This window comes from Nicotiana tabacum, chromosome 11, assembly GCF_000715075.1.
Source record: "Nicotiana tabacum cultivar K326 chromosome 11, ASM71507v2, whole genome shotgun sequence".
In the NCBI taxonomy this organism is placed as follows: Eukaryota; Viridiplantae; Streptophyta; class Magnoliopsida; order Solanales; family Solanaceae; genus Nicotiana; species Nicotiana tabacum.
The window spans coordinates 18,758,333-18,780,204 of NC_134090.1; the positions used below are offsets into that span (position 1 = coordinate 18,758,333).

Here is a 21,872-nt window from a genome sequence, read left to right on the forward strand (position 1 = left end):
TTAATTAGTGGCATTGCTTACGCTACTAGTGCACATGTAGTGTGGATAGATCTTCAAGAACACTTTGATAAGGTGAATGATACACATTGCTACAATTTGCACAAGGAAAATTGCCACCTTAAATCAAGGTACTGCATCTATCTCTGTTTACTAATCGAAGCTCAAAGATGAGACTTAATCTGTAGTACCTACTCCTGGCTGTGATTATGTTAAGACAAAAGAATTTATTGTGCATCTACGAAAACAGAAGGTGTACCAATTTCTAATGGGCTTAAATGACTCTTACTCTTAAGCTCGTAGTCAAATTCGTATGATGAAACCCCTACCTACGGTGAATCAATCTTATGCTATGCCCATGAGTGATGAAAGTCAAAGAGCTGTAGAAACCACTGCTGGAGTGTTAGGATCTGCTCCTAATGTAAACACAAATGCCTATCAGTCTACTGCTTTGTATAGTGCTAAGCCTAATTTCAATCCAAAGTTTAGGAAGAATTACAATATTTAGTGTGAGTTCTATAAAATGAAAGGCCACAGTAAGGAAAACTACTACAAAATCATAGGATATCCACAAGACTATAAGTTTAACAAGGAAATGGGAGCTGGAACATACAATGCTATAATAGAACCTAGTCATGATGTGCCTTTGCACACAAATCATGTCTCTCAGAACATGTCAATGACACCAATGCTAATGTAATCCATGTCCATGCATCATGACCATCAGTATGTGAGCCAAACTACTAAAGGATTACAAGGTCAAGGAAACTCTGGCACTCAAACTCAAGTAGGTTCTTCCTTCTCACAGCCTTAGGGATCAGCAAGTACTACTTCACAAGGAGGTGGTTTTCCCTTCACCAAGGAACAATATGATCAAATAATGCAGATTTTGAATAATAGCCCAACTCCTCCTACTCAAGCAAATGCAGCAGGTATTGATACTACCTTATTAGCATCCACTAACTCAAAAGATGGATAATTGATATAGGTGCCACCAACCATATTGTGTCAGATGTTAATTTACTGACCAAAACCTCTCTAATCATACCTTCTAAGTGTAAAAAAGTTCTACTACCTCATGGAGATATCACTCAAGTTACTCAGATTGGAGATAGTCATATTTCAGATAGAAGCACTATTAAAGAAGTGCTCTATGTACCTCAATTCAGATTCAACTTATTGTCTGTCTCTAAAGTGACAAGAGATCTAAGATGCTTTACTTCCTTTTATCCTGATTTATGTATATTTCAAGATCTCTTCAGTGGCAAGGTGAGGGAGATTGGTAGCGCAAGAGATGGGCTATATTTCCTGCAGAAACATGGGTCCAAGAAGCTTACTGCAGTCGCTTTAGTTGCAGCTGGAATAAAGTCAAGAAATACTGATATTGCTTTGTGGCATAAAAGACTAGGTCATGTCTCTTGTATGGTACTCAGAAAACTATTTCTTGCTAAACTAGCAAGTATTACTGACACTATAAATAAATGCACTATATGCCATGTGCTAAACAAACCAGGTTGTCATTCCCTACTAGTTGTATTAAGAGCACTGATGCATTTGATCTGATTCATGTGGATGTTTGGGGTCCTTATAAATATGCAACTTTTGATGGAAATAGATATTTCTTGACTGTTGTTGATGATTTACTAGAATGAATTGGTTATTTCTTCTGAAAATAAAATTTGATGTATGTGTTGTACTTGCACAATTTATTGTGTTTGTTCAAACTCAATTTAACAAAACCTTGAAGGCAGTCAGAACTGACAATGAGTCTGAATTTGTCAATTTTGTATGCAATACCTTATTCCAGAAATATGGCATTGTCCATCAGAAGACATGTGCTTACACTTCTCAGCAAAATGGAGTTGCTCAAAGGAAACACAAGCATATCCTGTAAGTAACTAGAGCCTTAAGGTTTCGGGCCAATATTTCTATTAAGTGTTGTGGTCATTGTGTTCTTGCAGCAATATATGTTATTAATAGAATGCCATCTTATGTACTCAATGGCCTGTCTCCCTTTGAATTGTTGTATGGTAGAGCACCCACTTTGGAACATTTGAGAGTTCGTGGTTGTCTGTGTTATGCCACAAACATGTTCAGGAAACAGACAAACTTCTTCGCAGAGCTAAGCCTACTATCTATATGAGGTTTCCGATACTCAAAAGGGATATATCCTGTTAGATTTGGACACTCCTTTCATTCTCATTAACAAAGATGTTTCCTTCGGGGAAGTTGTTTTCCCTTTCAAGGACTCTCCAGCATCTGTACCACCTGTGTTCTTGCCCCCTGAATCATCTATTTTTGATGCAGAACTCACCTTACCTCATTCTTCAACCATTTCTGACCATGCAGCTAGCAAATCAAGACAATACTTATCTCTACAACATCACTCACTGTCAGAAGTGGTGCCAGCTTCCTTACCTTCTAAGGATAAGAGATTCACTGGTCTGAGGAGATTATTAAGGACCAAACAAGCTCTTATTTGGATGAAAGACTTTGTGTCTTTGCCAGGACACAAGTATGTGCCTTACTCTATTATCAACTATGTGTCATATGATGGACTCTCTCCTAAATATCAGGCCTATCTAGCTGCCTTCTCCACAATAGTTGAACCTACCTCCTTTGAGGAAGCTGTTAAAGATCCTAGGTGGGTGGATGCTATGTAGGCTGAGATTCCTGCTTTAGAATCTAACCATACTTGGGATGTGGTCTCCTTGCCTGATGGCAAAGTTACTCTTGGGTGCAAGTGGATATACAAAGTAAAGTACAAGGCCTCAGGAGAGGTAGAGAAGTTCAAGGCCAGGCTTGTGGCCAAGGGGTATAGTCAACAAGAGGGTGTTGATTATCAGGAAATATTTAGTCCAGTGGTTAAAATGGTTACAGTGAGAACAGTTCATGATTTTGCTGCATCTGAGCATTGGTACATTCATCAGATGGATGTGTACAATGCTTTCCTCTAGGGTGACTTGCATGATGAGATATATATGACTCCGCCACAAGGCTTTCAGAGTCAGGGGGAGAGTAGACCAATATGCAGACTCTTGAAATCCTTGTATGGTCTCAAACATGCACCAAGACAGTGGAATGCTAAGCTATCTGAAGCACTGGTGCACTTAAGCTTCGTGCAGAGTCAACATAAGCAATGGTTTATGTGGTTGCTCCAAGGATAATTGAATCGCAGGCAAGTGTCAAGTAATAATTTTTTTTGTAAAAACACAAATTTGTGGGGATGAATCATAATTGCAAAACTCAAACGAGATAGAGAATCGTGATTTTTAGAAGCATGAATTATAATTTGTAGAGCATGAACTATCTTGAGTTCTAATGGCGAAATTTTAAAATATGTGGAGCACAAAATTAAAATGTAGAATCTACCTCTTGAAATGGTGAAATCTTAAAGGCTGAACCCGTCACGTTCAATAAAAAATCCACCTCTACATGTATATTGAAGTTGAGCCACTTAATACAAAAAGATCTTGAATCTCATCAGAGTAACAACAATAATAACATATATACCCAGTATTATCCCACACCGTAAGGTCTGGAAACCTCATCACAGTACAATGTACCAAAGCATAGCCTACAAAGCAACTGAAGCCCAACTCAATCATCTGAACGAATGAAGAGACTATCAGGTGGAATAAGTTACATGTTGCTTAAATTCTGAGAACACTAACAAAACTGCAAAGAAAGAATCTCCAATTTTGTAAAACCAATACTGTGCCAACAGAAAAACGACCTATGCTTAAACCTTAAAGGGTGAAATCAATTAGCTTGCTAACTTCAACTTAGTACCTTAATTAACACTTTTAAAAAGATGCATAACTTTATTTTCAGCTGGCTATTATAGTTAAAATGCAAGATAACCATCTAAAACATAGACTAAAGACATAAGTCATGACGTGAGCTAATGAAACAACTTATTACCTTGAAATAGTTAAAAAATATCGTTTCTACTTGTTCCATATTATGATTCCCATCAAGGAGAATAAAAGTGTTCACAGAAAGGAAATCAAGCAATAACTGCCAACATATGAGCCATAAAATTCTCTTTTCCAACCTCGTAAATATCAAGATAAGTTTGGAATTTCGCACATACTTGAACTTTTTGTCATAAGTCTACCAGTGTAACTAACATGCACAAGTTGTTGAGCCCTTTAAACGAATTCTAACAAGTCCAAGTAGTTAGATATATTCAAAGTTGGCAAGCTCACATCAGGGAAACCAAATGTAAATGGTTCTCAATATATTCTCTTATTCTATAAGAGAGAGTTAAGCTGGTCTCCGTCAACATGCTTGCTTGTGCTATGTGGGTATCTTGGTCATTTTACATTACATTCTCTTAATCTATAACGGAGAGTTATCTCTAGCCTTCCTTGTGGATTTCAAATGATGAAAAAAATCAGAAATATTCAGCTCCCAAGTACGCAACTTTTTGGAATTCCGTTTCATTCCTAATGATCAGGTTTCCCAAATTGCTTTTACTCGGTCTGCTGACTCACACTCCTGAGAGAACGTCGTCTGCTGTTTTTGCTTTTGGGTAAACGGTGGGCAATATCAGATATTACTTTTCTTCCCCTACAATTTTCAATCAGTTTACACTCTGTTTGTTGTTTAGTTTCGCTATGTTCTTCGGCTTTGTTGCTGCTACTCTTTTGATCACTTCCAGGTGAGATCAATTTACCCTAATTTACTATTTCCATTATCTCCCTGCTCTTCTCTTTCTATGTGGTAGCTTCTGTGTTTCTGTTTTAGCCTCTGCCTGTAGGTGTTTGAGAAAATTACTCAACGAATTAGGCTTTTCTTTTGTAGCGAGGTGTACTGATCAAATTTGAGGTGAAGCATTTAGACATTTCTTAAAATTTTGAACTAAAAATTAGCAAGAAATTACGTTGAAATACTAAAAATTAAAATCTTGGAGGAGAAAAAAATGAAGATTAAAAATATGAAGAAAGACTAAAATTGCAGAAGGAAAATGATAAAATAATTTGTAGGAGCCTTTGATTAAGTGATACAATGCATTTGGACTGATGTTCCATCTTACCTGTAGAGCAAATGAGTTTGCTTTTCAAATTTTCATAATTATTTAATTTTACTACTTTATATTGGTCTATTTCCAACTCTCTGTAATTTGTTTTGCTTCTTCAAGTTTGTCCACAAGTTTAGTTGGTACAAATCCTTGACAAGTCTCACTCACCTTAAATCATCCAAAGTTTTGTCTTCTCTTGAGTCTTCTTACTTTTTCTTTAAGTTGTTCCTGAAAGAAATTTAAAGAAAAATATTATAGTCGGTGATAATTAATAAGTATATAATAAAGGAAAGCAGAGCAAAAGTTTAGCACTAAATACCTGTTGAACCTTTTTAACTACTTTATATTGGAGAAATTCTTTTACATGGTGATTTCCACCAAACTCATCTTAAGTTATTGAAACGAGTAATTTTTATAGTTCAGATGATCATTGACTTTTAGCTCTGAGCGGAGTGACATTAACTTGATGGCTTTTATGAATATTCGGACAATGAATTTTTAGCGAAAAATGTGGTTTGCCTATTTTGCTTTAATGACTGATGCACACTGTTTGCAGGTTTCTGGAATTAACGTCTGATTACTCTGTCTAACTACTCCGGCTTTACGAGGTAAGCTAATAGAAAGCATCAGTTCCCCACCAAATTATTCAATTTTGCCTTTCACTTGATATCTTTTTGGAGAAAGGGTGTAGTTTATTTTTTAATACTGCTTACATTGGATGAGTATAGATGTCGGGGGATAAAAAAGATGTGCCTATATCACGTTCAGGACAAAAGAACAAAAGTCCATGCTTGGCAGATAGAAGTGCTAAAATGAAATTCAATCGCCATAAAAAATATAAGAAAATATCAGCGGATAGAAAGAAAGCATTATTGTTAAACCGCCGTACGAAAGAACTCGATTCAAGAAAACGTCTTCCAGAAAGTCGTACTCTGTATAACTCAGTCAAATCAACATCTCTAAGTAATTCAACGCTTCAAAGGGAGAGTGCTCTCATAATAAGAGATTTTTCTCTTACTTCAAATCAAAGTTAGCAAATTAAACTTTCGCTCTTTCTGTTTAAATGCAGTCAGTTTAAACTAAATATGTTTCACGCGTCTTTATTAGCTGCTAAATGTGAAGTTAGTACTTTACCTGCTGCTTCTGTGAAAGGAAAAAGTTTAGTTGGTCGTTTTTCCTTCTTCGAAACAGGCGAGTATATGAAGCATATTATTTTAATAAAATTTCTATTGTCGTAAACCATTTACTTATGTAATTCATAATTGCGTCTATATTAGGATCCACATCAGGTACATCTAATGACCGATGTGGTGTTGGTTCAGAGAATGTAGCAAATAGAGGTTTGTATCACTCTCAAGTTAGAATAGTATTCATTATCTTCCTTTGGAGTTAAAATTGACTCCTAATTATTTCCATAATATTCAGGAGTTAGACTACATAGAAGAGCCCCTCTGCACGTTATTGGTTCACAAACCGAATATGTTGCTTTCAAAGTTGTCCCAAACTGTAAATTTTGTGCTGCAAAAAGATTTCAATATGAACCCCCTGGATTCTATTGCAATAAAGGTTCAATCAAGCTTACTTCACATGAAATGCCTATAGAGCTACGAGAATTATTTTTGGGTACTACTGAAGAGTCTGACCATTTACGAACATATGTTAAGACATATAATAACATGTTTGCATTTACTTCGCTCGGGGTAAAATATGACAAAGACTTAGCTAAGAGAAATCATGGTATCTATACATAGAGTTCAAGGAAAAATGTATCACTGTATAGATGATTTATATCCTGCGAACGAGAAAGGAAGAAATTGACAGTTATACTTCTACGACAATGAAAATGAGGTAGCAAACAAAATTGCTTGTTCAACTAGAGTACATGAGTCAATGATCGGAAAATTGATGAATATACTACAAAATAATCTGTATAGTGTTTTCTTGAAATCTTTGGCAGATGTTCCGGAATTATCGAACTTTTATATTGCGCTCAAATGTGACTCAGGTTTAGATCAACGAGTATATAACTTACCTACTACATCTGAAGTTGCAGTAATAATGGTGGAAGAAGGCGTTCATATTTCCACACCTCACATTCGAATTTATACTCACAGCAATAAAAGCCAATTAGTGAACTGTTACTATGGATGTTATGATCCCTTGCAATACCCACTATTATTTTCATATATTCAAGATGGGTGGCACTGTGGTATAAAGAAAATAGTACAACTAAAGAATACTACTAGATGTCGTGTCTACTGTGAACAGGAAATTTACCAAGTGTTGCAAACATGTGTTCAATTAAACATTTTCTTGATATGGAAGCTCAGGTACTAGAACAACAAAGGAAAAAAAGAAATACTGTCTTTTGTCGTGAATATTATTGTTATAAAATTCAAATAAGAGATGATGAGACTGATGAAATCTTACATATTGGAAGGATATTCTAAAAATATGTCGTAGATGTATTCATAAAACTTGAAACACAACGACTAGACTTCTTCTCTTTCAATCCAGACTTGTTTAGAATTGAAGTTTTGCAAGGTATTCTTGATGTCTTAAGACATGGTGAAAGAGATGCTTCTAGAATCAGAAAACAAACTTTCCTTCCTGTTACATTTACAGGGAGACCAAGAGATATGCGCCGACGATATATAGATGCTATTGCTTTGGTACAACGTTTTGGAACACCTGACTTTTTTCTAATGATGAAATACAACCCATTATGGCCAGAAATAAAAGAACATTTGTTATCTACTGATGAGGCATAAAATAGACCTGACTTAGTTAGTCGAGTATTTAGAACAAAACTGGAAGAGCTAAAAAATGATATATTAAAAAGAAATATATTTGAAAAGGTTGCTGCTTTTATGTACACTGTAGAATTCCAGAAATGTGGTCTTTCACATGAACATTTGATTATTATTCTTGCTAATGAATACAAATTGTTGACACTTGAGTCTTACGACAGAGTTGTTTGTGCTGAATTACCTGATCCTGATAAATAGCCTTACTTATACTCACTTGTTGTACATCATATAATGCACGATCATTGTGGTCATTTGAATCCTGCAAATTCATGCATGAAAAATGGATATTGTAAATTTAACTACCCTAAAGATTTTGCTGATCGAACATCAAAAGGAAAAAACTCTTATCCAATTTATAAAAGACGACATACAAGTGAAGTAATAAAAATTAGAGAACAATTTCTCGATAATCCATGGGTGGTACCATATAATCCTTTTTTACTTGAAAAGTTTAAATGTCATATGAATATCGAGATATGCTCAAATATTTAAGTTGTCAAGTATCTTTACAAGTACATATGTAAAGGGCACGATAAAATTTCTTTTTCTGTATATGACAATGATAAAGACAAAGAGATTGATAAAATAAAAGAATATCAGTCTGCTAGATGGGTATCTCCACCCGAAGCTACATGGCGTTTATTTGGTTTTTCTATTAGTGAGATGACACCAAGTGTTTATCATCTTCAATTACACCTTGAAGGACAACAATATGTTTCTTTTAAAAGCACCGAGAGTATAAATGCAATTTAAAAAAAAAAATCCTATGATTAGAAAAACAATGTTGACAGAATTTTTTGTCATGAACCAAACAGATGATTATGCTATAGAACTTAAGCTACTATATAAAGAGTTTCCAGAATACTTTGTCTGGTCAGTTACAGACAAGACGTGGACACGTCGAAAACAACGTACTATTATTGGACGCGTTGTGACATGTCATCCAACAGAAGGTGAGAGATATTATCTCAGGCGATTATTAATGAATGTAAGAGGACCAACATCATATGAAGATCTTCGTACTGTAAATGGAAGAAGTTATATTATATTTAGAGAGACTGCTGAAAAAAGAGGATTATTACATTCTGACAATAGTTTGCTTGACTGTATGATTGAAGCTGCAAGCTATCAATTGCCATATAGTTTAAGACGATTATTTGCTACGCTATTGGTATATTGTACTCCTACTAATCCAAAAGAGTTGTGGGAACAATTTGAAGACTCAATGTCCGAAAACTTCAAACGCTTGCCAAATAATAAATTTTAAGATATTCATCATAGAGTCCTGAACCAGATCAATGACAAATTACACTCGATAGGACACGACATTAACGAGTACAAGCATGTTGCAGAAAACATTAGAGCTTCTGCAGTTGCAAAAGAGGCAAAAGAAGTTCATTTTGAGAGAAACCTAAGAGTTTTCGAAGAAGATTTGTTATTAGAAAAAAAAAACTAAATACAGATCAACGAAGAGCATACAATATGATTGTTGATAGAATATTTTCCAACAAATCGGGAGCTTTTTTTATTGACGGGCCAGGAGGAACTGGTAAAACTTTCTTATATCGAAGTTTGTTGGTTACGATAAGATCTAAGGGATTTGTAGCACTAGCAACTTCAACTTCTGGTGTTGCAGCTTCTATTCTTCCTGGAGGGCGAACAACTCATTCACGTTTTAAGATCCCTATTGATATTGATGAAAATATTGGTTGCAATATCAGTAACCAAAGTTCACTTGTATGTTTAATTAGAGACATAAAATTAATTGTATGGGATGAGGCATTAATGGCTAAAGGGAAAACGATTGAAGCTTTTGATTTACTTTTGAAGGATCTAATGGATACTAAGATGCTCTTTGGTGGAAAAGTAGTTGTTTTTGGAGGTGATTTTAGACAAACTCTTTCAGTTGTTCGAAATGAAAAAAAGAAGACTTCATTTCTGAAAGTTTACTATACTCTGAAATTTGGAATCAACTAGAAAAACTACAGCTGTCAGAGAATATGCGTGCAAGAACAGGTCCTAGCTTTTGTGAATACTTGATGAGAATTGGAAATGTTGATCATTCCTTTTACAACTGAAGAAGAATCCTTGAATGAGTTATTTGAGGTAACATATCCCAATAAAGATTCCTTATTTGATGATTCTTCCTCCATAGCTTCTCGTGTGATCTTGACAACAAAAAATAATTTTGTTCATGAAATAAATGACATGCTCATATCTAGATTCCCAAAAGATGCTAGAACATATGTTGCAATTGATGAAACTGTTGAACCGAATGACCAAGGTCAATTCGAAGATTATTTTCATACTTTAAATCCTGCTGGTTTGCCTCTTTACAGATTAACTTTAAAAGAAAATTGTCCAATAATGTTACTACGAAATTTAAGTCCTTGTGAAGGTTTATGTAACGACACACAGTTAACATGTTGTAGTTTTAAACACACATGTTATAAGTGCCAAAATTGCTAACGGTGATTTTCAAAATAGACATGTTTTTATTCTAAGAATACCACTTAAGCATCACAAGATGAAAAAATTCCAATTGCTTTTAAAAGAATACAATTTCCAGTACTCTTATGCTTTGCTATGACTATAAATAAAGTTCAAGGTCAAACTTTGGATTTTGTTGAAATTTATTTACGTGAACCAATTTTTCCCATGGTCAACTTTATGTTGCTTTATCAAGAGCTAAAAGTTCAGAAGGTGTGAAATTATTAATTTGACCGCTGACATCAGACATTGAGGATAATCACTCAACGTATAACATAGTTTATGATGAAGTTATTCAAAAAGCATTCAATTAACTAATGCCAGGTAATAATTTTTATGCTTCACATGCCGCAAAAATAATTGTGATGTTCACTCTATACAACTCTGTTAAATTCTAAAGTCATTTATACCTATTTGGCACTTTCTATTTTAATAATTGTTACTGTTGACGGTTTAGGTGTATTATTTGATGGAAAACATGTGATATTTGTAGCAAAAATACTCAATTAATAATTCTAAGGGGCAACAGTTGAAAGAGTAATAATTTTGGCTATTTCATTTATATTCTCTGTAGAGAACTACTTGGTTCTTTTAAAAGAAATTAAAGGTTTGATTCTTTGTCAGTAAAGAATATAGGTTTTTAACTTGATTTTGGTGAAATAAGAAAGTTTATAAAAAAAAATGAATAATGTTTTCTCTAATGTCTAGAGTTACCATTTAGCATTGCCCTGCTATTATCTGCTTTACTACTCTTATTACTTGTAGCCGAATTTTCTTATTTATGTTTCTTATGATGTATTGCTCCAGTGCCATCCGCACCACTGTTCATTTTTTCTATGTTTTACCCTCCTTTCAGTACTTAGCAATGCCATCCTGACCTATTCAATTTTGTAATGCTTCATCATTTGGAGTCAAGATATCCATCAGTTCAGCAAGACAAACATGAAGGTGAATTTCCCTGTTAGAAGTTGAATTATATACTCATGCTTTGTAGCTTTTGATATAATTTCTTCATTAGTTGCCTACACGAGGAATGTTTCTCTGTTATTCCCTTGGACAAATGATTTTAATAACAAGGTCTTGCTTTAGACCATATAAGCATCATCAGATAATATATTTGAAAAAAGTATAAAAGGAAAACAAAGAAATTATAACAGCTTGGTTCATGCTATGATGTATGCTTTGAATCTCTAATTTATAGATAAATTTGTGTTTTACCAGTCTTTTATTTGGTGATGTGCTATACGATGAATTGTCTCTCATTATTGTTGATCGCTATCTTGTCGCGACCCCAAACCCGGACCCGGTCGTGATGGCGCCTCTCGTGAAGACAAGGCCAACCGACAAATTTTCAATTCAGTTTTAAGCAATTAAACAATAAGCATTTAGTCTTAAACATGATATAAATTCAAAAGTAACGGTGACAATACAAAGCAATTTGCGGAATACAACCCAACACAGCCCGATACCGGGGTATCATTAGTCATGAGCATCTATCAATTCCAACACAAGTCTGAAAAATATATAAGCTATTACAGAATAACTGATAAAGAGATATAAATAAGATAAAGGGGTAGAAACACGGGATTGCGGATGCCAAACAACTACCTCGTGGACTCCGAAGTCTGCCAGGAGCTCTCAACTCGCACTAGCAGGATCAACAACGCCTGAATCTGCACACGGGGTGCAGGGAGTAAAGTGAGTACTCTAACTCAGTGAGTAATAAACATAAATAAATGATTGAGAGATATGAAAACACGTAAGGCACATTACATACTATAATGAAGCAGTAAAACCAGTAAAAATAGTGAATCAGTCAAGAAATATAAAATCATTTAAGTTCAGTTTATAATTCATGGAATGCCTTTTCAACAATTAAACAGGTAAATGACGAAAAAATAAGAAAGATAAACACATAAAGGTTCGCCCTTCGGGTACAATGTCAACAATTCCGCCCCTCGGGCAATATCTCAGATCAATACCAGCCCTTCGGGCTACATCTCACATCACAATGGGTATCCGCGCTCACTGGGGGTGTGCAGACTCCTGGAGGGGCTCCTTACGGCCCAAGCGCAATATCAAGCCATCTCGTGGCATCATCACTAGGCCCTCGGCCTCATATCAACATCAATGTTTCCTCACAACATAGGCCCTCGGCCTTACTCAGTCAGAATCTCACAGCCGCTTGGGCAATAGTAAAACATAGTGCTCAACCCAAAATATCATTTAAGTGTTAAAGTAGTGTAAACATGGCTGAGTTATGAAAAACAATAGAATATAACATGATTGAGTTCAAGTATAAAGTCAAAACAGTGAGGAAATATCAATAAAAATCCCCTAAGGGTTCAAATAATTGGCACGAAACCCAAATATGGTGTTCAGCCCAAAACATGATGATAACAAATAGTTTTCAGTCAAATACGCGGTAAAACAGTCATTCGGGACGGACTAAGTCACAATCCCCAATAGTGCACGACCCCATGCTCGTCATCTAACGTGTGCGTCACCTCAATATAGCACAACGATGTGCAATCCGGGATTTCATACCCTCAGAAAATCATTTACAATCATTAGTCACCTCAATCCGGTCCAAACTCTAGCCCGCGAGGCCTTTGCCCCTCGAATCGGTCTTCACTCGCGTTGAATCTATCCAAAATTAGAATCATGACGTCAAAATATGCTAAGGGAATGAAGCCCAAGCGAAAATAATCATTTTACAACCTAAGTCCCGAATTACTAAAATTCGACCCCCGGGCCCACGTCTCGGGATTCGATAAAATTCACATCAATAGATTCCTCATCCCACCACGAGTTCATACATATCAAAAGTACCAAAATCTGACCACAAATGGTCCCTCAAATCCTCAAGTCTGGGTCTCCAATACCAAGCCCTAGTTTCCCCAATTTTAACCCTTAATTCCATTAATTATAGCTCTAATCCGTGAAATATTACAATAGGAACGAGTTTTAGGTCCAAAATCGTTACCTCAATAAAGTTCCCTTGAAATCCTTCTTCAAAATCATCTAAAAAGCTCCAAAGCCAACGTAGAAATGGTGGAATGGCTCAAAAATCGCGAAGGAAACAATTTATACTTTCTGGCCCAGGGATTTCGCATCTGCGGCCCAATTCCTATTTTTGCGGTACCGCTTCTGCGTCAAGACCACCGCATTTGCGGTCCTCACTTAAGTCTCAACTTTTCACATCTGCGATGAACATTCCGCACCTGCGCCTTCGCAGGTGCGATCCAACAACCGCTTCTGCGGTTCTTCCTTTCCAGCCATTTTCCGCTTCTGCGACCAATCGTCTGCATCTGCGGCATCGCACCTACGGTCCCCAATCCGCAGGTGCGGAAATACCAGAAGTAGAAAATCTGCAGCTTACCAAAATTCCAAACTTCTCCATCAACCATCCGAAGTCACCCCGAGGCCCCCGGGACCTCAACCAAAAGTACAAACATATCCCATAACCTTATTCAAACTTATGCCAATCTTCAAAACACCTCAAACATCATCGAATCAACCAAAATACATCGGATTCAAGCCTAAGTTTTCCAAATTCTTCCGAATTATGCCTTTGATCAAAAACCCAACCAAACCACGTCCGAATGACCTGAAATTTTGCACACACATCCTAAGTGACACAACAGAACTACTACAACTCTCGGAATTCCATTCTAGACCCTATATTAAAATCTCACCTATCAACCGGAAAACGTCAAAAATTCACTTTCGCCAATTCAAGCCTAAATCTACTCCGGACCTCCAAAACTCATTCTGATCACGCTCCTAAGTCCCAAATCACCTCCCGAAGCTATTTGAACCATTGGAACTCACATCCGAGTCCTCTAACACATAAGTAAACATCTGGTTGACTTTTCCAACTTAAGCTTCCTCAAAAGAGACTAAGTGTCTCAAACCTTACCAAATCCTTTCCGAACCCGAGCCAACCAACCCGATCACATATAGAATCGATAGACAAAGTAATAAGGAGCAGAAATGGGGGAAATAGAGCGGTAACTCATGAGACGACTGACCGGGTCGTCACATACTCCCCAACTTAAACAAACGTTCGTCCTCGAATGAGTTAAGAAACATACCTGAAGCCTCAAACAGGTAAGGATATCTGCTCCGCATCTCTCGCTTGGTTTCCCAGATAGCCTCCTCCACGGGCTGACCTTTCCACTGCACTTTCACTGAAGCTATATCTTTTGACCTCAACTTTCGAACTTGACGACCCGAAATAGCTACTGGCTCCACATCATAGGTCAAATCATCATCCAACTGAATAGTGCTAAAATCCAAAACATGAGACGGATCCCCAATATACTTTCGAAGCATGGACACATGATATACCAGATGTACACTCGACAAGCTGGGTGGCAAAGCAAGCTCATAAGCCACCTCCCCAATCCTCCGAAGCACCTCAAAAGGTCCAATGAATCGAAGACTCAATTTACCTTTATTCTCAAACCTCATAACACCCTTCATGGGCGAAACCTTCAACAGAACCTTCTCACCAACCATGTAGGACACATCCCGAACCTTCTTGTTAGCATAACTCTTTTGCCTCAACTGTGCTGTACGAAGCCTATCCTGAATCACCTTCACCTTTTCTAAAACATCCTGCACCAAGTCTGTCCCCAATAGCCTAGCCTCACCTAGCTCAAACCAACCAACTGGAGATCTACACCGCCTCCCATACAAAGCCTCATATGGAGCCATATGAATACTCGACCGATAGCTGTTGTTTAAGCAAACACTGCAAGTGGTAGAAACTGATCCCATGACCCTCCGAAATCAATGACACAATTATGCAACATGTCCTTCAATATCTGAATAGTGCGCTTGGACTGCCCGTCCTTCTAAGGGTGAGAATCTGTGCTCAACTCGACTTGAGTACCAAACTCTCGCTGTACAGACCTCAAAAACTGCGAAGTGAACTGAGTGCCCCTATCTGAGTTGATGGAAACTGGGACACCATGCAAACGAACAATATCCCGGATATAGATCTCTACCAACTGCTCTAAAGAATAAGTAGTACACACAGGAATGAAGTGCGCAGACTTGGTTAGCCGATCCACAATCACCCAAATAGCATTGAACTTCTTCAAAGTCCATGGAAGTCCGACTACAAAGTCTATAGTGATCTGGTCCCATTTCCACTTTGGAATATCCATCTGCTGAAGCAAGCCACCCGGTCTCTAATGCTTATATTTCACCTGCTGACAATTGAGACACCGAGCTATAAATCCCACAATATCTTTCTATATTCTCCTCCACTAATAATGCTGCCTCAAATCCTGATAAATCTTCGCAGCACCCAGATGAATGGAATACCGCGAGCTATGGGCCTCCTCCAGAATCAACTCCCGAAGCCCATATACATTAGGCACACAAATCCGGCTCTGCATCCTCAACACCCCATCATCACCAATGGTCACATCTCTGGCATCATCATGCTGAACTCTGTCCTTAAGGACAAGCAAATGCGGATCATCATACTGGCACTCTCTGCTGCGATCATATAAGGAAGACCGAGAAACCACACAAGCCAATACCCGACTGGCCTTGGAAATTTCCAACCTCACAAACCGATTGGCCAAGGCCTGAACGTCAAGTGCAAAAGGTCTCTCCCCAACTGGAATATATGCTAAACTCCCCATACTCACCGCCTTTCGGCTCAAAGTATCGGCCACCACATTGGCCTTTCTCGGATGGTACACTATAGTGATATCATAATCCTTTAGCAACTCCAAGCACCTACGCTACCTCAAATTGAGATCATTCTGTTTGAACAAGTGCTGGAAACTACGATGATCAGTAAACACCTCACAAGACACACCATACAAGTAATGCCTCAAAATCTTCAACGCGTGAACTTGGCAGCCAACTCCAAATCATGAACGGGGTAGTTCTTTTCATGGGGCTTCAACTAACGAGAAGCATAAGCAATAACTCTACCCTCCTGCATCAAAACGCAACCAATACCAACTCTCGAAGCATTACAATACACGGTATATGAACCTGAAGCTGATGGCAAAACTAACACTGGAGCTGTGGTCAAGGCTGTCTTGAGCTTCTGAAAGCTCTCCTCACACTCATACGACCATACAAATGAAGCACCCTTCTGAGTAAACTTGGTCAAGGGCGATGCGATGGATGAAAATCCCTAAACAAACCGGCGATAATAACCCGCCAAACCAAGAAAACTATGAATCTCTGTGGCTGATGACGGTCTGGGACAACTCTAAACCACTCTATCTTCTTCGAATCAACCTGAATACCCTCGTTCCGACCCCTATATCTAAATATCACCTATCAACCGAAAAATGCCAAAAATCCAATTTCTCCAATTCAAGCCTAAATCTACTCCGGACCTCCAAAAATCATTTCGATCATGCTCCTAAGTCCCAAATTACCTCCCGAAGCTATCCGAACCATTAGAACTCACATCCGAGCCCTCTAACACATAAGTCAATATCCAGTTGATTTTTACAACTTAAGCTTCCTCAAAAGAGACTAAGTGTCTCAAACCTTACCAAATCCTTTCCGAACCCAAGCCAACCAACCCGATCACATATAAAACCGATAGACAAAGCAATAAGGAGCATAAATGGGGAAACAGAGTGGTAACTCATGAGACGACTGGCCGGGTCGTCACATAAATGCTATTGAGATTATTTTAATTTAGACGGATATATGTTACAAGATTATGGTTATCTACTGAGATTATGTTGGATCTCTGGCCTTTTCTAAAATTGTTCTTGATAAATAAAAAAGCTTATTAGTGGATATTTGTTTGATGAGTAGTGCAAAACAAATCAACCACGAAAAAATGGTAGCAGCTGCAACCTACAGGTGAGCTTAAAGAATGAACACAATAACAAGTAATTTGTTTGATGGAGTTCAAGAGTTTTGAAGAACTATACAGATAAATTTGTTCTTGTCAATAGCTACAATTAACTATGTATACCTCAAATTTGACAGCAATATTAGCAAGAATCTCAGTCTCCTCTGTTTATAGTAAATAACTATGACATCATCTTTGAAATCTTCACAATTATATGATGTTCTAACTACTACATTATCACCATATGAATATTAGTCGATGTGTTTCACGAGGACCGACCACTCCTGTAAGTTAATATGTTTTGAATATTATTATTTCTTTTGTTTTGTTTGTTTACTCTTTTAACAACTATATGTATTTTGCATCAGTTCATTTTGTTAGTTGTCTCTTAGATTTTTGAGGATGATATGATCTATAACGTTTATTATGCTCAAATCAGTTTGCAAAGCCTATATGAGTTCTTTTATATGGATTTGCAAGACAAACTTCATGCTTTGAATGTTCTCACTCTTGAACTTATACTGACTTTTTGTCTTCATCTGACGCTTCTATCTAAATCTACTTCACTCGCTCCACCACGAAAGAAAGGGATGCGTCTTTTTTGTACTTATTACTCATTTTATTTAACAAAATTTCGTTCTTGCTATTAAGCTAACTTGGTTTTATAATGTTTCTATTAGCTGTTCTGTTCAATGAAACTCTCTGATGTGCTCTCTCGATAAATTTATCTTACACAGTAATGGTGCTCAAAAGTTGTTGGATATCGTGATTGTTATTGGCGAGGCACTTACTTATGTTCTGTCAGGGATTTATGGCAGTGTTAGCCAATTGGGTGTTGGAAATGCTATCCTAGTTATCCTTCAACTCTTCTTTGCTGCTATCATCCTTATGTGCTTAGATGAACTTCTTCAGGAAGGATATGCTTTTGGCTTCTGGAATTTCCTTGTTCATACTTACCAATATCTGGTAAGTTTGTTACGGGCCACCACAAAGAATGTCTTGTGTTCCTCAATACAATCTTGGAGCTTTTGATTTCTCGTTTATTATATTTTGCAGTGAAAGCATTATCTGGAAAGACTTTAATTCCACAACCATCAATACCAGGCGTTACGCCAAATTTGAAGGTGCTATTATTCCTCTGTTCCATCATACTATTACGAGAGCATATAAGATCGGTGCCATTCGAGAGGCGTTCTATTAGTAAAGTCTCCCCAATGTGACAAATCTGCCTGCAACTGTGCTGATCTTCCTTCGTGATGCTAATAAAAAAATTATGCTTACACTGTGATACAACTCAACCCACGTAATGTACATTTAACTATCAAGTTAGTCTCATTTGAACTTTCAAACCTATTGTACTTGCAATTTACGATTCAGCTGTTTAGCAAATAATGTTCGGAGTCTTGAAAAAGAAGAAAATAGAATATTAAAGTGATAAATTGTAAGTAAGATACCGCCATATTGTTATCTCCTTCTACTCCAAGAGAGAAGATGAAACTGTAGATAAGCAGTAATGAAATGATCAGAACAATAGATTACTTTTTGACCTGTGAATCTTTTGTGTTTACATATCTTTCCACACAAAGTCGTCATTAGAGATTTCTCTAGTATTTTATATAATGGTAATTCCAACTTTGGGATTATGCTGGATTTATTGTGAAAGAGTTCTTAAGGACTCATGACCTTATATTGTGATGTATAGCTTTTAAATTTACAGTTTTGGAGGAAACAATTATACTACATTCAGAATTGGTTAGTTGGGGATGAGGTGAAGTTATTCGAATGGGAAAGATAAGCAATATATACATATAATATCTTGACTTTCACATAGATGTCGGGATAGAATTGTTGGATTTTGTTATTATTTATTAATAACAAAAGAGGTGTGAATGGAAAATGGTGGGAAAAGAAATGAAGTGAAGCAAAATTTTGAATGAGTTCATTTATCTAATGCACGTTGTCCCTCATTGGTAGAAGCAAAGAAAATCTTTGTGTATATATAGAGAAGCTCATCTTTTAGCTCTTAAAGAGTTAAGAAGAAGGCAAGCCTCGCATCGTCGTCATCGTCGATCGCTTGACTCGGCTTCAGCTTCGGTCAAAGATTGATTGATTAATCTTTTTGGACAAAATTCTTTTCAAATATTTAATTAATTAATTAAAAAAAATTCAATCCGATATAACCCATGACCCGCGACCCGGTCGGGTTCGACCCGTTTTCTTTTTCGGATTATTTTAAATCCGTTTTAATTTTCCCGCAATATTTCCAACAGCTATGGCTGTTCTGAAATAGTGTCAAACTTGTTCCAACAGCTATGGCTGTTCTAAAAGGTTGCAAACCTTTTCAGAAACAATACCAAATTGGCTATAAATATTTCTTCAAATCTCAGAATATTTACTCTCTGATTGCGCATAAACTGAACAAGTAGGTACATGCTACTTACCTTAATTTCAATTTTTTTAACACAGGACAAACACAAGGCCTACATCAAGTGCTACTTAGTTCACATGTAAGAGTATATTCTCATGATTTCTCACAAGATACTAGAGTGTTTGACTAGGTATTTGTTCTTTTCACCATAATTTAGATCTACTAAGAGGGTATCTATGAATTAAATAATCAAGTGAAAGATATAAGAGTCCTCTGTGGAGAGTGGTTCCCAAAAGAGAATGGACTGTGTCTAGTAAGTAACCTGCAGTGATCAATCCAACGGTAGCTTTGGTTGAGAAAAAGGCATAAAAGAATGCAAACAAGTTCACCTAAGGTTTGTGTCTGCTGATCATCTTGTGAGATTATACACTGCATCAAAGTTTCTGATTAAAAAACCTAAGGTTTAAAGCCATGAAAACTGTTGTGAAACATGATCTAATCGTAAAAACAGAAAGAAAAATAGACATTATGGTCCTTTATTCAACTTTGTCACATTAATATTTTTAATAGTTGAAACAATAATATTATTAAGCTAGATAATCATATACTTTTTCTGCAGCATCTTTGTTGATCAGGTTTGTCAAATTGCTCCTACTCAGTTTGCTGACTCACACTCCTTATAAAGGCCATCTGGTATTTTTGCTTTTGGGTAAATGGTGGGCAATATCCGATTTCACTTTTCTTTCCTGTACGATTATTCAGGTCACACTCTATTTATCTTTCTATTTAGTTTCACTCTGTTCTTCGAGTTTCTTACTGCTATAAATTTGCGTTTGATCACCTTCGGGGTGAGATCAGTTTATACTGTAATATTTCCAATGCCTCCATGCTCTTCTCTTTCTGTGTGTGTAGCTTCTGTGTTTCTGTTTTAGCCTCTACCCTTAGGTGTCTGACAAAATTATTCAATGAATTAAGCTTTTCTCCTGCAGTGGGGTACAAGTACAATGATCAAATTTGAGGCGAAGCATTTAGACATTCCTTAAATTTTTTAACTAAAAATTAGCAAGAAATTACATTGACCTACTATATATTAAAATCTCGGAGGAGAAAAAATAAAGATAAAAAATATGAAGAAAGATTAAAATTGCAGAAGGGAAATGGTAAAATAATTTATAGGAACATTTAATTAGGTGATACAGTGCATTTGAACTGATGTTCCAACTTATGTGATGATGAAAATATATAAATTATTCGAAATATATATGCTTACAGATAAAAAATCCCACAACACCAGCTTGATGACATTAGCAAATAAGATTGTTATAATGTAATCTAAATAAACTCTGTCAATATCTCCATTCTTTCTAAAAGTCGCGTATTTTTTTTGCTTTTGCTCATATATTGGTAGGAACTGTGTAAACACCGTGCTCTTCAACTGAAGTTTCTGTATGGAATTGGCTACTGTCCTGTTGGTGCTCTCTCATTGGTGATAAACAACTTCAGTAAAATGTGTCCTATTACTCATTTCAAGACTTCTCAAAATCTCTTCGGAAACAGAACAACACAGCCTTATCTTATTCAGACCATTGTGTACAATAATGGCAGTGATGAATGTAAGATGGGGCATTTTCTCTGGTGTGACCCTACTCTGGACTTCCATTGTGTACTATAATTTCAACAAAAAGTTTCATGTTGAACAAATTTACCTAAGCACAACATATTTGAGATTAAGGTATAGTTAATGACGATCAATACTCTTTTGAATGCAGATTTTTTATGAATAAGGTTCCAATAAGGGTATACAAGAACGCGAATCAGACGAACAATTTCTTTTCCAATTGACAGGCCAATGTAAGTACTTTCTAGCACATGGAATGCAGATAACTGGGCTACTATAGGAGGCTTGGACAAGATAAACTGCATAAGTGCACCATTTTGTAGCATGTTATACGAATTTTAGTTTAGATGCTTGTCAATGGAAATCCCTTTTCTCTGCTCGTGTTTCCACCACTATCCATTGTTGGGATCAGTATAATGCTTGTTGCTTTCTGTCATAATCAAGGGTCAAACCAGTTTTGGACTTACAATTATACTATTGCAACAAATAAAGTAGCAAACATAATTGCTCAGAAAATTGATACTTCAGCTGTAAACTGCTTCATGCAACTTCTTGAATCAACTGCTTCAAATAATCATAGAGGAGATGCGAAAACTTTACAGAGGTTCTTATCATGTACAAGGTAGAAAACTCTCGAATTTCAAGTGTTTGATAGATGTTCCGAAACTCTAGAGTTCATCTAAAGTTCTTTCGTAAATGATATTTGCTCACTA

General features: G+C 36.6%; 2 protein-coding genes across 34 annotated transcripts; both read left to right on the forward strand.

Annotated features, from left to right (window-relative positions):
- The first annotated feature begins 520 nt into the window (after positions 1-520).
- Positions 521-2,954, forward strand: LOC142165757 (uncharacterized). The gene is made up of 6 exons (XM_075224129.1): positions 521-693; positions 1,260-1,422; positions 1,805-1,887; positions 1,978-2,056; positions 2,160-2,540; positions 2,661-2,954. Exons 1-6 carry the CDS (start codon positions 521-523, stop codon positions 2,952-2,954), a joined length of 1,173 nt encoding a protein of 390 aa, XP_075080230.1.
- A 1,288-nt stretch (positions 2,955-4,242) lies between these two features.
- On the forward strand, positions 4,243-21,631 carry LOC107772567 (uncharacterized). 33 transcript variants are annotated; one of them, XR_012696445.1, is made up of 10 exons: positions 4,251-4,534; positions 4,613-4,663; positions 5,580-5,631; positions 6,301-9,939; positions 11,180-11,271; positions 17,979-18,139; positions 18,230-18,498; positions 19,640-19,680; positions 20,161-21,154; positions 21,311-21,631. XR_012696445.1 is itself a non-coding variant. In XM_075224859.1 (10 exons), coding segments are annotated over exons 4-10 (462 nt in total). In that variant the 5' UTR covers positions 4,277-4,663; positions 5,580-5,631; positions 9,664-9,939; positions 11,180-11,216; the 3' UTR covers positions 21,312-21,631. The 33 variants fall into 33 exon arrangements, 20 of the variants coding, with proteins under 20 accessions (XP_075080958.1, XP_075080947.1, XP_075080948.1 ...); XR_012696437.1 differs by having other exon boundaries at positions 4,252-4,663; positions 6,301-6,363; positions 6,449-9,939; XM_075224859.1 differs by having other exon boundaries at positions 4,277-4,663; positions 9,664-9,939; positions 18,086-18,139; ... (1 more) ...; positions 20,161-20,176; positions 20,950-21,176.
- Positions 21,632-21,872: the final 241 nt, after the last annotated feature.

Bases quoted from the DNA above. Each gene is read 5' to 3' on its own strand.
- LOC142165757 (XM_075224129.1), top strand. From the start codon at position 521: ATGAAAGGCCACAGTAAGGAAAACTACTACAAAATCATAGGATATCCA. The intron at 694-1,259 runs GTAATCCATGTC...AGATCTCTTCAG, and splicing joins TCAATGACACCAATGCTAAT to TGGCAAGGTGAGGGAGATTG. The intron at 1,423-1,804 runs GTACTCAGAAAA...ACCTTATTCCAG, and splicing joins TAGGTCATGTCTCTTGTATG to AAATATGGCATTGTCCATCA.
- LOC107772567 (XM_075224846.1), top strand. From the start codon at position 18,072: ATGAACTTCTTCAGGAAGGATATGCTTTTGGCTTCTGGAATTTCCTTG. The intron at 18,140-18,229 runs GTAAGTTTGTTA...TATATTTTGCAG, and splicing joins TTCATACTTACCAATATCTG to TGAAAGCATTATCTGGAAAG. The intron at 20,304-20,949 runs GTCACACTCTAT...ATATATTGGTAG, and splicing joins TTTCCTGTACGATTATTCAG to GAACTGTGTAAACACCGTGC.